Source organism: Triticum aestivum, chromosome 7B (genome assembly GCF_018294505.1).
Source record: "Triticum aestivum cultivar Chinese Spring chromosome 7B, IWGSC CS RefSeq v2.1, whole genome shotgun sequence".
Lineage (NCBI taxonomy): Eukaryota > Viridiplantae > Streptophyta > Magnoliopsida > Poales > Poaceae > Triticum > Triticum aestivum.
The window spans coordinates 710,089,872-710,103,018 of record NC_057813.1 but is presented as its reverse complement, the minus strand read 5'-3'; the positions used below and the strand labels follow the sequence as shown (position 1 = coordinate 710,103,018).

The 13,147-nt window shown below is 43.3% G+C and overlaps 1 protein-coding gene and 1 pseudogene across 3 annotated transcripts; one reads left to right on the top strand and one right to left on the bottom strand.

Annotated features, from left to right (window-relative positions):
* Window positions 1-576: 576 nt before the first annotated feature.
* Window positions 577-12,784, top strand: LOC123160384 (protein MIS12 homolog). 3 transcript variants are annotated; one of them, XM_044578204.1, is made up of 10 exons: window positions 577-965; window positions 1,063-1,141; window positions 7,961-8,153; window positions 8,362-8,491; window positions 8,590-8,653; window positions 9,646-9,765; window positions 10,845-10,937; window positions 11,021-11,159; window positions 11,990-12,136; window positions 12,242-12,784. In XM_044578204.1, the coding sequence occupies exons 4-10, from the start codon at window positions 8,367-8,369 to the stop codon at window positions 12,307-12,309; spliced, it is 756 nt and encodes a 251-aa protein (XP_044434139.1). In that variant the 5' UTR covers window positions 577-965; window positions 1,063-1,141; window positions 7,961-8,153; window positions 8,362-8,366; the 3' UTR covers window positions 12,310-12,784. The 3 variants fall into 3 exon arrangements, with proteins under 3 accessions (XP_044434139.1, XP_044434138.1, XP_044434140.1); XM_044578203.1 differs by lacking the exon at window positions 7,961-8,153 and having other exon boundaries at window positions 579-965; XM_044578205.1 differs by lacking the exon at window positions 7,961-8,153 and having other exon boundaries at window positions 582-965; window positions 11,990-12,130.
* On the bottom strand, window positions 2,364-4,571 carry LOC123160383 (uncharacterized; annotated as a pseudogene).
* Window positions 12,785-13,147: the final 363 nt, after the last annotated feature.

Genomic DNA, 13,147 nt, shown 5'->3' with positions numbered 1-13,147 from the left:
TTTTTTTATGTACACTGAACAATTTAAAATTGTGAAAAAAATTTGAAAAAGTAAATAAATTTAAAACTATGAACACATTTTGAAATCACGAAAAAAAATGAAAAATACATTTTTTTAATTCCATGAACATTTTTCAAATTTGATGAACTTTTTCTAGATTTCGACGAACTTTTTTCTAATTCAATGAACTTTTTTCAAATTTGGTGAACCGGACGCTCGTTCTTATACTTTTGGCGCTTCAATAGTTTACTGAAGCTAAGTTGTTGTAGTGGTTAGGGATACTAGTACAGGAAGGCATGGTTTCTAGTTCGAATCCTTGAGAGGCGCACTTTTTTGCTGTTTTCTCGTTAATTTTCACTCCGCATCGTTCGAATCCTGAGAGCGGTTACACAGGCGCGTCGGCCTTGTTGGGCCAGGCCCAGGTAGGCAGCGCGTGGGCGCCAGTATGCGTTACGGGCGCTAAAGGCGCGGTTTAGGAGTTCCCTATAGGAGGTCCCCTTTTGGCGCTCCAAGGATTCAAATGAAAAATGAGGAGACCCGCCGAACCAGCCAACCCCAGCCCAGCCCAATCCCGCTCTGTTTCTTCCTCTCCACCAGATTCCCTCGTCCCCCGCCGCCGCCGCCGCCGCCCCCGCACACCGGCGACCTCGCTCCGGGCCCGGCCCTCTCCCCCAGCGCAGCCGCCCCCCACCCCACCCACCCCCTCCTCCTCCCCTCACCTTCTCTCCCAGATCGAGCAGCAGGTCAGGCGGCGGCCAGATCCGCCACGGCGCTTCAGGATCCGCGCCGTCGTCACGCGAAGGAGGCCGGCCGCTTCTCTCCAGTCGCTCGCGCGCCAGGAGAGGAGGAGGCGGCGGCCACCGCTTCCTTTCTCGGACTGACGCCGCTCTTCCGCGTGAGGAGAGAGCTCGCTGCGGCTCAGCTGCTCCGACCCTAGCGTCGACGCCATGGGCCTCATCAACAAGGTCCCCCTTCTCTCCCTCTCCATTCGGTTCGATTTGGAGTTCGTGCTGCCCGTGTTGCTCTGTTCGTGAAGCTCTTGCTATCCCCTCTCTGCTACAGGAGAACTTACCCCTGGAGGAGGCATCCGAGAACCTGAGATAAATCTTCGGGCCCAACAAGCAAACCCCAGGAGAAGGAGGTTCGGTTTTGCTCCCACTCTACACTGTTGTTACCTGCACTTCGCTTTCCTGCCACTCATGGACGCTTAACTGAGCCTGGAGGAATTTGACTCTGTTATTAGTTCGTTGGAGTTTTATTAGTTGATTTTTTCTTGACAAAACATTGACTAGGGACTAGATTATGAGAGATGATCAGTGCTAGGGAAAAAGAAGAAGATGCCCACGTACACACAGATCATATACATGAATCAATCGCACACAATAATTATTCAAACACATGATGAATATCTCAACAACAACAACAACAACAACAACAAAGCCTTTAGTCCCAAGCAAGTTGGGGTAGGCTAGAGGTGAAACCCATAAGATCTCGCAACCAACTCATGGCTCTGGCACATGGATAGCAAGCTTCCATGCACCCCTGTCCATAGCTAGCTCTTCGGTGATACCCCAATCCTTCAGGTCTCTCTTAACGGACTCCTCCCATGTCAAATTCGGTCTACCCCGCCCTCTCTTGACATTCTCCGCACGCTTTAGCCATCCGCTATGCACTGGAGCTTCTGGAGGCCTGCGCTGGATATGCCCAAACCATCTCAGACGATGTTGGACAAGCTTCTCTTCAATTGGTGCTACCCCAACTCTATCTCGTATATCATCATTCCGGACTCGATCCTTCCTCGTGTGGCCACACATCCATCTCAACATACGCATCTCCGCCACACCTAACTGTTGAACATGTCGCCTTTTAGTCGGCCAACACTCAGCGCCATACAACATTGCGGGTCGAACCGCCGTCCTGTAGAACTTGCCTTTTAGCTTTTGTGGCACTCTCTTGTCACAGAGAATGCCAGAAGCTTGGCGCCACTTCATCCATCCGGCTTTGATCCGATGGTTCACATCTTCATCAATACCCCCATCCTCCTGCAGCATTGACCCCAAATACCGAAAGGTGTCCTTTCGAGGTACCACCTGACCATCAAGGCTAACCTCCTCCTCCTCACACCTAGTAGTACTGAAACCGCACATCATGTACTCGGTTTTAGTCCTACTAAGCCTAAACCCTTTCGATTCCAAGGTTTGTCTCCATAACTCTAACTTCCTATTTACCCCCGCCCGACTATCGTCAACTAGCACCACATCATCCGCAAAGAGCATACACCATGGGATATCTCCTTGTATATCCCTTGTGACCTCATCCATCACCAATGCAAAAAGATAAGGGCTCAAAGCTGACCCCTGATGCAGTCCTATCTTAATCGGGAAGTCATCAGTGTCGACATCACTTGTTCGAACACTTGTCACAACATTATCGTACATGTCCTTGATGAGGGTAATGTACTTTGCTGGGACTTTGTGTTTCTCCAAGGCCCACCACATGACATTCCGCGGTATCTTATCATAGGCCTTCTCCAAGTCAATGAACACCATATGCAAGTCCTTCTTTTGCTCCCTGTATCTCTCCATAAGCTGTCGTACCAAGAAAATGGCTTCCATGGTCGACCTCCCAGGCATGAAACCAAACTGGTTTTTGGTCACGCTTGTCATTCTTCTTAAGCGGTGCTCAATGACTCTCTCCCATAGCTTCATTGTATGGCTCATCAGCTTAATTCCACGGTAATTAGTACAACTCTGAACATCCCCCTTGTTCTTGAAGATTGGTACTAATATACTCCGTCTCCATTCTTCTGGCATCTTGTTTGCCCGAAAAATGAGATTGAAAAGCCTGGTTAGCCATACTATCGCTATGTCCCCGAGACCTTTCCACACCTCAATGGGGATACAATCCGGGCCCATCGCCTTGCCTCCCTTCATCCTTTTTAAAGCCTCCTTGACCTCAGACTCCTGGATTCGACGCACAAAACGCATGCTGGTCTCATCAAAAGAGTCGTCCAGTTCAATGGTAGAGCTTTCATTCTCCCCATTGAACAACTTGTCGAAGTACTCCCGCCATCTATGCTTAATCTCCTCGTCCTTCACCAAGAGTTGGCCTGCTCCGTCCTTGATGCATTTGACTTGGCCAATATCCCTCGTCTTCCTCTCTCGGATCTTGGCCATCTTATAGATGTCCCTTTCACCTTCCTTCGTGCCTAACCGTTGGTAGAGGTCCTCATACGCCCGACCCCTTGCTTCACCAACAGCTCGCTTTGCGGCCTTCTTCGCCATCTTGTACTTCTCTATTTTGTGTGCACTCCTATCCAGGTATAGGCGTCTAAAGCAATCTTTCTTCTCTTTAATCGCCTTCTGGACATCATCATTCCACCACCAGGTATCCTTACCTTCGCTTCTCCTTCCCCTGGACACTCCAAACTCCTCTGAGGCCACCTTACGAATGCAAGTCGCCATCTTCATCCACACATTGTCCGCATCCCCTCCTTCCTCCCAAGGGCCCTCCTTAATGACCCTCTCCTTGAACGCCTGAGCTACCTCCCCCTTGAGCTTCCACCACTTCGTTCTAGCGACTTTAGCCCGCTTATCCCGCTGGACACGAATCCGAAAGCGGAAGTCAGCAACCACCAGCTTATGCTGGGGTACAACACTCTCTCCAGGTATCACCTTACAGTCTAGGCACGCACGCCTATGTTCCCTTCTCGAGAGGATGAAATCAATCTGGCTAGAGTGTTGGCCACTACTAAAAGTCACCAGATGTGATTCTCTCTTTCTAAAGAGGGTGTTGGCTACAATCATGTTGTAGGCTAGAGCAAAGCTTAAGACATCGTCTCCTTCTTGATTCCTGATGCCATACCCAAAGCCCCCATGCGCCCCTTCAAAACCTGTGTTAGATGTACCCACGTGGCCATTGAGGTCTCCTCCTATGAAGAGCTTCTCACCAATCGGTACACTCCTAACCATGTCTTCCAGGCCTTCCCAGAACTCCCTCTTGGTGTTCTCATTGTGGCCTACTTGCGGGGCATACGCGCTGATAACATTGAGAACCAAGTCCTCAACTACCAGCTTGACCAGGATAATCCGATCCCCACGTCTCTTGACGTCTACCACTCCATACTTGAGGCTCTTGTTGATCAAGATGCCTACGCCATTTCTGTTTGCAGCCGTCCCCGTGTACCATAGCTTGAAGCCGGTATCCTCCACCTCCTTCGCCTTCTGTCCTCTCCATTTGGTTTCTTGGACGCAAAGGATATCAACACCTCTCCTCACCGCTGCATCAACTAGCTCCCGAAGCTTCCCTGTCAGAGACCCTACGTTCCAGCTACCTAAGCGAATCCTCCTAGGCTCAGCTAGCTTCCTTACCCTTCGCACTCGTCGAGTCAAATGCGAAGACCCTTGCTCATTTTCCACTACATCCGGGCGCCGATGTAGCGCGCCACTAAGGATGCGACGACCCGATCCTCGCTCACTTGCCACCGTATCCGGATCAAGATACGGCGCGCCACCTGGGGGGTGATGGCCCGGCCCTTGCCCATTTTCCACCACACCCGGGTTCCGATGTGGTGCGTCGCTGAGAGGGTTACGCCCCAACGAAAATCTTTTGGGTTTCATCTCCATAAGAGTGGCTGAGTTTTTACGTTGGCTCGCCAAGCCTATCACAACCCTCCTCCTTTACCCGGGCTTGGGACCGGCTATGTTGAGACAACATAGGCGGAGTTACATGATGAATATCTCAAAATGACTAAATTGTACTCCCTCCGTTCCAAAATAGATGACTCAACTTTGTACTAACTTTAGTATAAAATTAGTACAAAGTTGAGTAATCTATTTTGGAACGGAGGGAGTAGTTTAAAGTGTCATCCAGAGTGTTGCATCGAGAAAAAGACATAATAAGTAGCTTATGCTTTGACCATCTACTTGTTGAGGTGAGTTCACATCTCACATAACTATTAGAAAATAACTTCAAACACCACAAACTTAATAGAAAAGAAGTTCAAATGATAGCAACACAAAATAACTCTCTCTAATGAATGAAACAAATATCACAGATTGAGTTTCTTCCTCTCCGGCGTGAGCTTTTTGGGAGGTTTCATTGTTGACTTTGCGGGAGATTTGGATGGAGTCTTCGGAGGGGACATTCAAGTTTGGCTCCTTGTAACCGGCCCATGGGATAATGCAGTTTCCTTGGAAATAGAAATTATATCATAAAACATTGAAATAAGAAAGCAAGTAGGTAATGTACCTTCTTCTGACAGGTGAGGACTACTTGGAGCTTCCCATGGAGCCTCATTTCTCCTAGTTTTCCTATCACATAAAGCGCACACTTATTTGCACAAGGTTGTAAGGACATATTTTGCAGAAGTTGGATAAGTGATTGCACCTCTTCTTTGCCCCATTGTAAGGACATCCAGCTTCCCTTTGCCCAAGTTCATGGCATTTTTTGCATATGTTCTTTCAACCTACCTTAGGTTTATTACCTGAACCCACTCAAGAGCAGCCTTTATCCTTAGTTTCCTATGCCTTCCTGCACCTGCTTTGGTAGTGTTGCTTGCAGAACAAAACCTGGATCCACTGCAGGCCACTGAGTCTTCTCTCTGAGTGGTTCTATTTCCCCTTGATATGCAGACCTGAATTTTTTTTCATCGAGTAGTAATTGTCAACAAAGTCCTCCAGTTTGACATTAGACGGTGCAGTTAGAACAACTAATGCATGTGGACATCGCTTGTTTTTATGTTGCCACTCCATGCAAGTACTATCGTGTGCCTTGGGCTACATGCCTTATAGTGGGATCTTTCTCTGTATCAGTGACTTTGGACGCCAATCCCTTTAGAGATAGCCTAATCCTCTAGTCCTATCGTTTTATTGTTTAATGATGCCTGGCAGAATTTTTTACCTTCTCCTCTTCCTAAAGAGCTCCATAACCATCTCTCTCATCTTGTCACAAAGTTGGACGATTGGCAAATCCTTTATCTCCCTGACCCAACTATTAAAACATTCTGCAAGATTATTGTGTATGTAGTCCACCTTGATATCCTTGTTGAACGTGCATCTAAATTAAGAGAGTGGACAATGAGATCAAATGGCAAGAAAAATAGCTTGTGATGAAAAATAAGTAAACAATTGACAACAGTAAGAAATGTACCTCATCCATAACAAATTGTGGTATTGTTGTAGGTAGTCATGCACCTTAGGTTCTTTGGTTTTTACAAGGTTCATATGATAATAATATGTTGACTTCTTATGTGCCTTAGCAGCAGGCCACATGCGCGGAAAGTTTTCACCACGGAATTTTCTTAACTGCATTTCCCATAAGGTGCCTAAAACATTCTCTTTACTTGGCATCAAGAAAAACATTCTTCTTTGCATTTTTTTCCACCCCCTTGAAACATTTGTGCATACAACTAACACAAGAAGATCACCTATTGCCTTTTTGTTTGTCTCATGAACCAAGTCTAGATTTCTTCTGTTTCAGCATTAAAAAAACTAAAAACCACAGGAAACATCCAATTATGTCCATCTAAAGCTCTAATCGCAGCGAGACGCCCATTCCACTTGCCATTCAAATGAGTCGAGTCTATACCTGTGTATGATCTACATCCATTCAAAAATCCATCTATGCAAGGCTTAAATGCAATGAAGAACTTGTGAAAAAGCATATATCGTCTATAATTGGTTTTTTAGATGAGTCGAGTTTATACTTGTGGTGCTCTTCTCTCTACAACACTTCTTGGTGATCTCAACTCAATTTCAGCTTTGAAGTTATGAAGCAATCAAAAACTTTCTTCCCAGCTCCCATATAGATCAAACATAAGTGCTATCTCCTACAAACGAAGTCTCAGAGCGGCTATAATGCCACGATTCCATATCACACTGTGTTTAAAGGTCGGCAATGAGCTATTGTTGATCTATATGGGAGCTGGGAAGAGAGCTTTTGATTGCCTCATAACTTCAAAGCTGAAATTGAGTTGAGATCACCAGGAAGTGTTGTAGAGATCGCTACTAACTATAAACTCGACTAATCTAAAAAGCCAATTATAACGGTAATATGTTTTTTTGCCAAGTTGTTCATTGCATTTAAGCCTTGCATAGATGGATTTTTGAATGGGTGTAGATCATACATAAGTATAGACTCGGCTCATTTGAATGGCAAGTGGAATGGGCACCTCGCTGCGGTTACAACTTTAGATGGACATAATTGGATGTTTCCTGTGGCTTTTAGTTTTTTCAATGAAGAAAACTGAACTTGGTTCATGAGACAACCAAAGAAGGCAATAGGTGATCTTCCTGTGTTGGCTGTATGCACAGATGCTTGCAAGGGGTTAGAAAAATGCAGTGAACAATGCTTTTGCTGATGCCAAGCAAACAGAATGTTTTAGGCAACTTATGGGAATTGTAGTTAATAAATTCCAGAAAACTTTTCAGCATGTGGCCTGCTGTAAGGCATATAAGAAGTCGTCATATGATTATCATATGAACCTTGTAATAACCGAAAAGCCTAAGGTGCAGGATTACCTACAACAGTACCACAATTTGTTATGGATGAGGTAAATTTCTTACTATTGACAATTGTTATTTATTTTTCATCACAATCTATTCTTCTTGCCATTTGTTCTCATTGTCCACTCTCTTATTTTAGGTGCATGTTCAATAAGGATTGTTGCTCTTTCAGCCACCCAGCTCTGAGACGTCGTACTTGCTTTCTTTCTGCTAGTAGAGGCACACATATTCTTGTCCTCCAACTCAGTCACCTTCATACTAATATTCAACATCTCCGGTCTTCTAAAAAAATATGCAGCATGTCCCGTCGTTGCTTTTTTTAGCTGTAATCTTCCAAGGGCATACATACGTACGCAAGAAGTTGCATGAATCTAAATCCTATAATTACTTGCTGGAAGAATACACTAGCTATGGCGTGTGGACTATGTTGCATCCTAACAAAATATTCTAAGCAGATTAGATTCATCATGCTAGCATGCTGCTACGGACGAGAGTACTACGAACGTTCGCCTCAACATGAGGATTTGCTGGTGACCTGACTTGCCGGCGCCACAACGGATGATGAGTTGATTGCCTAGGGTTGAAGAGGCGCTAGGTTTGGGTGGAGGCATGGAGCGATGTAGGTAGCTATGGCCGATCACCAGGCATGTACGTGTATACGACCTGTGTATATGGGAATCTTCTTTTTCCCTAGCACTAATTATCTCTCACAATCTAGTTCCTTGTCATGTTTTGTCAAGAAAAAATCAACTTTGTAGTTATAATCAAACTCCAATGAATGTAATAACAATTAGTGAAATTCCTCCTGAACCTGGGGTTTACCTTTGTTTCTTCTTGATTCATATGTGGGTGGCAGGAGGAATGGAAGGGGGTGACGAGACCTCGGCGGTGGAGGCGGAGCTGGGGCTGAGCCCTCAGATCTTCATCAATGAGGTCCTCAACATGGTTGATGATGTCCGCTTCCAGGCCTTTGAGTACTGCCTCCAGTTATGCCTCAGGATCCCTCTCCATAACACCAGCTCACTTTCCCCCCTTTGCCGCCTACTGGTTTTGTTAACTTTGCCCTTTCGCTGTCATTCTACAGGGAAGGCGCCCCCGCGGCCGTTGGCGCCGCCACAGCGACCAATAAGGCCGAGGAGCTGGAATGGGTAGGTTTTTTCCAACATCGGGATCCAATATAACTGAACCCTCCTTTGGAATTTTGGAGCATTCAGGGCACTACCAGATTCTAAATGGTCTCCTGGCCAGAGTAGTTACTTTTTACATGCTAATAATGTTACGTCATCTAATTCAGTGATTACACATGGAAATTATTAGGTTTGAATCTGAACTAAACGGCCTCAGTGGCATGCTCACTGTTAGAATACTGACTGCAGTATATGGCTAGTGTATGTGTGTAGTTTTCATAGTCAACACGCATGTTCCTCTCCTGATTGTGGCCAGCCCACGTCTGGCATCGTGGCCAAGTGCCTCTCTGTAACCTGTATAAACATGCCCAAGTGCTAATAGATCAAGTGTGTTTGATCTCAACTTGCTATCACTCAGGTCAAGATGAGTTTGTTTTCCTTGTACTTCCACAGTGGAGGAAACTAAACTGTATCTGCCATGTATAGATATGTTTATTATGTTGGAGTATACCATTCCAAAGGAAATTGATGCAGTGATGTTGCCTTAACTGCCTAAGTAGATGTGTCTTTCATGTGTAGGGTATATGGCTCTTATATTTGCATGTTTGGTGATCCCTTTCTGTAGCAAATGGATATTAATTCTTCTGCTGCAAACTGTGTCTTGGTACTTCATTGTGCCAGGAATGAGATATTCTTTGTAACACATTTGATATAAGGCATTATAATTATGAATGTAAAATGATTACCGAATGGAAGTTTGAGACAGTTAGAAAATTCTCATCATAACTTAGATTCGACCTATAAGGCTATAATTCATCTGGATTTACCTATAGCATGCTTTAAGATATTTAAAACCTGATTTATTTTTCTTATGTAATATTTATATGCCATTGAGTTCTCTCTTTTGCTAAAGGCCTTTTGTAACACATATGATTAAATGTTCTGTATTTTTTTGGTCAAAACTTCTGCTGGAGACTTCTGAAATGTGAACTTCGTGATGATTTTTGTCTTAGGGAGTAAATGCAATTTGCAACTTGGTAACGGATGTATTGAACAAAAGAATGAACAATTGGGAGATGTATTGCCTTCGGAAATGTTTAACTGTACCTGAAGGATTTGTGGCGCCTGAAGATGTATGTCTCTTATCTCAAAGTAATTATTATTATTTTCAATCCAGAATTGCCAATTTGACCCACACAACACTTTGATCCACACAATTCATGATTGACTATAGATTATTGCTTCAGATACTTTTTGTCCTGGGGGTTCATAATGTAGAAACTGATGCCCTATCTTATACTGATTCACCCTTTTGTGAAAAGTATTTAATTCAGTTTACTCAGCAATTGACAAGGAAACCTTTCAAGATAAAAGTTATGCACAGTTAATACCAGTCAAGCTTGAACTACTTTGTAAGCTAATTAGAGAATTTGAGTTCTGGTCTCTACTCTATATTGATTAGCATTCCATCATTTCTGACTTTCAGGCTCTGTCTCAACTATGAAAGCTTGAGCTTTAATTTATCTATGTCTTAGCTCCTGACATTATTCAATTGCAGTTTTTCTAAGTGCCAATGGTGTACGCTATGCTCAACTAGGAAGTAATATAATAAATATTAATATCAGCACGACCTTCTGATTCTCAGGAAAAAATATATCTGAACATTTCTTATTGTATCTTATTTTAAATTGCCCGACTAATGCGCATCATTAATTTGTAGGTCGTTGTATTGAAATAGGATACTTTTTTTCTGTTATATGCTTAGCATATATTAATGTAATTCTGTTTTCTATCCATCTCTGTCGAAAATATTCCACTTAGATTTCAATTTCAGATGTCCTAACAGGCAAATATAGATTTACTCAACATCAATTACAGCATTTTACTTAACTGTTTCTAGGGAAACAGAAGTTTAATATTAACCAAGTAGTAAGTCATAACCATCCGCAGTTCAGTTCTTATGTCTAGTAAACTGAATCAGTATGAAACATTTAATTAAGCTTAAGGTCAAGGGCCAGTTCTTTTGGGGCTTATGGCTGGCTGTGGAAATAAGCTGTCCCTTCCCCAGCTTATTCTAGAAGCCCAACCTAAAAAGCCTATTTGGGTTCACTGAAGCCATGCATTATTTATATTTACTTTACAACCTGCATTTTCAAAAACCAAGAGGCATGTAAATGAGTATAATTAATTAATTATATATTTTTTTCATCAGGATAATTCTTCTGCAATGGTGTTGCATAAAGATGGGAATTCTGATTCGGAACTGGATGCAGAACTTAATTTTTTGAGAAAAAAGTTGGCAGTTGTAAGTACCTAACTCGTAAAGAGTTAGCTTGATGATAATATCTACTACACTTAATCTAACGAACTCTGGTGTTGTTTAATTAGGCTAACATGGAATCTGAAGAACTTAGAAGAGAAATTACTTACTTGGAAAGGCAAGCTACATACAAGAGTAACCTTAATTCCTCTATCGCTGAAGTACTGAAGTTGTATGAAGACAAATCTGTTCAGGAGAATATTCAAGGTATGCCACTAGATTCAGTAATGAATACCTCAAGTAAAGGGTAAAGAGCAAAGAAAATAATACACAATTAGATGTAAACTTCCAACGTTCAGCAGCTTTATGCTGTATGTCTGAATTACGCTTTTGTTGCTCGCCAATGTTGTATTAGTACTCTCAGCTTGCAGTTTTGACTTCAACGTTGATGGCATGCCAAAGTTTTGGTTTATTTTGCTTTCTGAATATCACAAGCTTATGTATATCCATTAAATAAGATGACTAGATTTATAATTTTTTCTCAAAATAATCAGAACTTTTCACTTTGTTGAATTATTTATTTGGACACTCACCAGTTGAGATGATTGGTGAAGGGTTCTTGTGTGAAACGCACACCAGATATGATTTGTTACCACCTCAAGCCCTGAAGTCAATGTTCTTCCCTGTCTCCTTGTTAGACCATCGAGATACTAATTAGTGATTTGGTAGTAAATGCTGCACCTATTAGTATTAGCCATGTAGTCATTGATTTTTGAACAACGGTTCAATAGACCATCAAGCTTTAGTCATCTGCTGATCTTTTTGGTCTAATGTGTTGGCTTTAGCAATCAGAAGGTTCTCACACTTCATTATGACTTGTCAGTTTTTGTCTGGCAATGTTCTATTCTTTTTGCTTCTGGTAATTACAGCTGAACTTGGCTAACAGTATGCTTGACAGAAATCACAAAGATCATATCCCTACACTAAAATTTTGTCTAGATAGTGCTGCTAGCTACTACTGGAGAAGTACTAGCCTTGTTGAGTTATCTCTGGTTTGGTTCAGAATGTATGCCTACTCAACTGCCCTGAACCTGCAGCTTTTGCGAACGTAATACCAAAATTGCACCAGAAAATGAAGGTTATGAAAAGGAAAAAGGTTGAGGTTGAGCCCATGGTGGGTCAAAATGTTTGCAATGTCAATTGCCTCAGAGACCAGAAGCGATTAGCACCGGCCACGGGTAAGGGTGGGTGGGTTCCACCGTCATTTTCCTCTGGATCTCTTCCTTTTTTCGTATGTGTATCCATATATGCCACACACTTTTCTCTCACCACCATGTTTCACATCACAGGCTCTACTCCTAGCACCGAGGACGTTCGAGAGGTGAACGCGTCCGTGAAAGGCTTGCGGAAGGAGTAACTTGTGTTGTGGGCGGTTGCAGTAATCTGTGTACTACCAAGTACGCTGTAATCTTGCCAAGCTACCGTCTTGCTAGCTACCTGAGAACTGCAGTTTTATCAGAACAGCCGCATGTACTACATGTATGCAGATGTCAACTAGTAGGTAGATAGAACAACTCGAAATACCAGTAGCACTCTCCAGTCTCCAGAATTCTGCAAGACCTATGTACAGTGCTTGACCCCATCCTTCTTGCCATTTGTTGACCCGGGACGCAATTTCGACAAACAAATACTGTAAAAAAAATCTGTAACAAACTCTCCCTGGGTCTATTCCTGTTTGTTAGTAGGGCAATAGTTTCACCCGCTGGGATTCAGTGGATTGGTGTAATTGGTTCAGATACACTCGATTACAAGCACATTTGTGCCGAATTGGAGAACATGAAATAGGAGCAAGGGTTGAGAGCTAGGGATTAGATTCATGTGCTTTTCTTGGAGCTGCTTTCTTAATATCTGGTTGAGAGCCAGGGATTAGTTTCATGTGCTTTTCTTGGAGCTGCTTTCTTAATATCTTTTTTTTTTCAAGGATGCACCATGGAAAATGTGCACCAGTATCATAGAAGAAGAGCCAAACGGGCTATGCAACGCCTATCGGCATAAAACAAACAACACCATGACAACAATGACAAAACAACTTGTCTAGTCGAACCTCAAAGACACAATGACGAGGATGTAAGATCAATGACCGCGTCACAACCAACACGGGACACCAAAACAGCACAACCCCAACTTCACCTCAAGCTGGGTTAAACGCACCCTCCACGCATAGCGCCTAAGAATCAGCAGGAATCACCCGGACT

Bases quoted from the DNA above. Each gene is read 5' to 3' on its own strand.
- LOC123160384 (XM_044578204.1), top strand. From the start codon at position 8,367: ATGGAAGGGGGTGACGAGACCTCGGCGGTGGAGGCGGAGCTGGGGCTG. The intron at 9,766-10,844 runs GTATGTCTCTTA...TTTTTTCATCAG, and splicing joins GATTTGTGGCGCCTGAAGAT to GATAATTCTTCTGCAATGGT. The intron at 12,137-12,241 runs GTGGGTGGGTTC...TTCACATCACAG, and splicing joins AGCACCGGCCACGGGTAAGG to GCTCTACTCCTAGCACCGAG.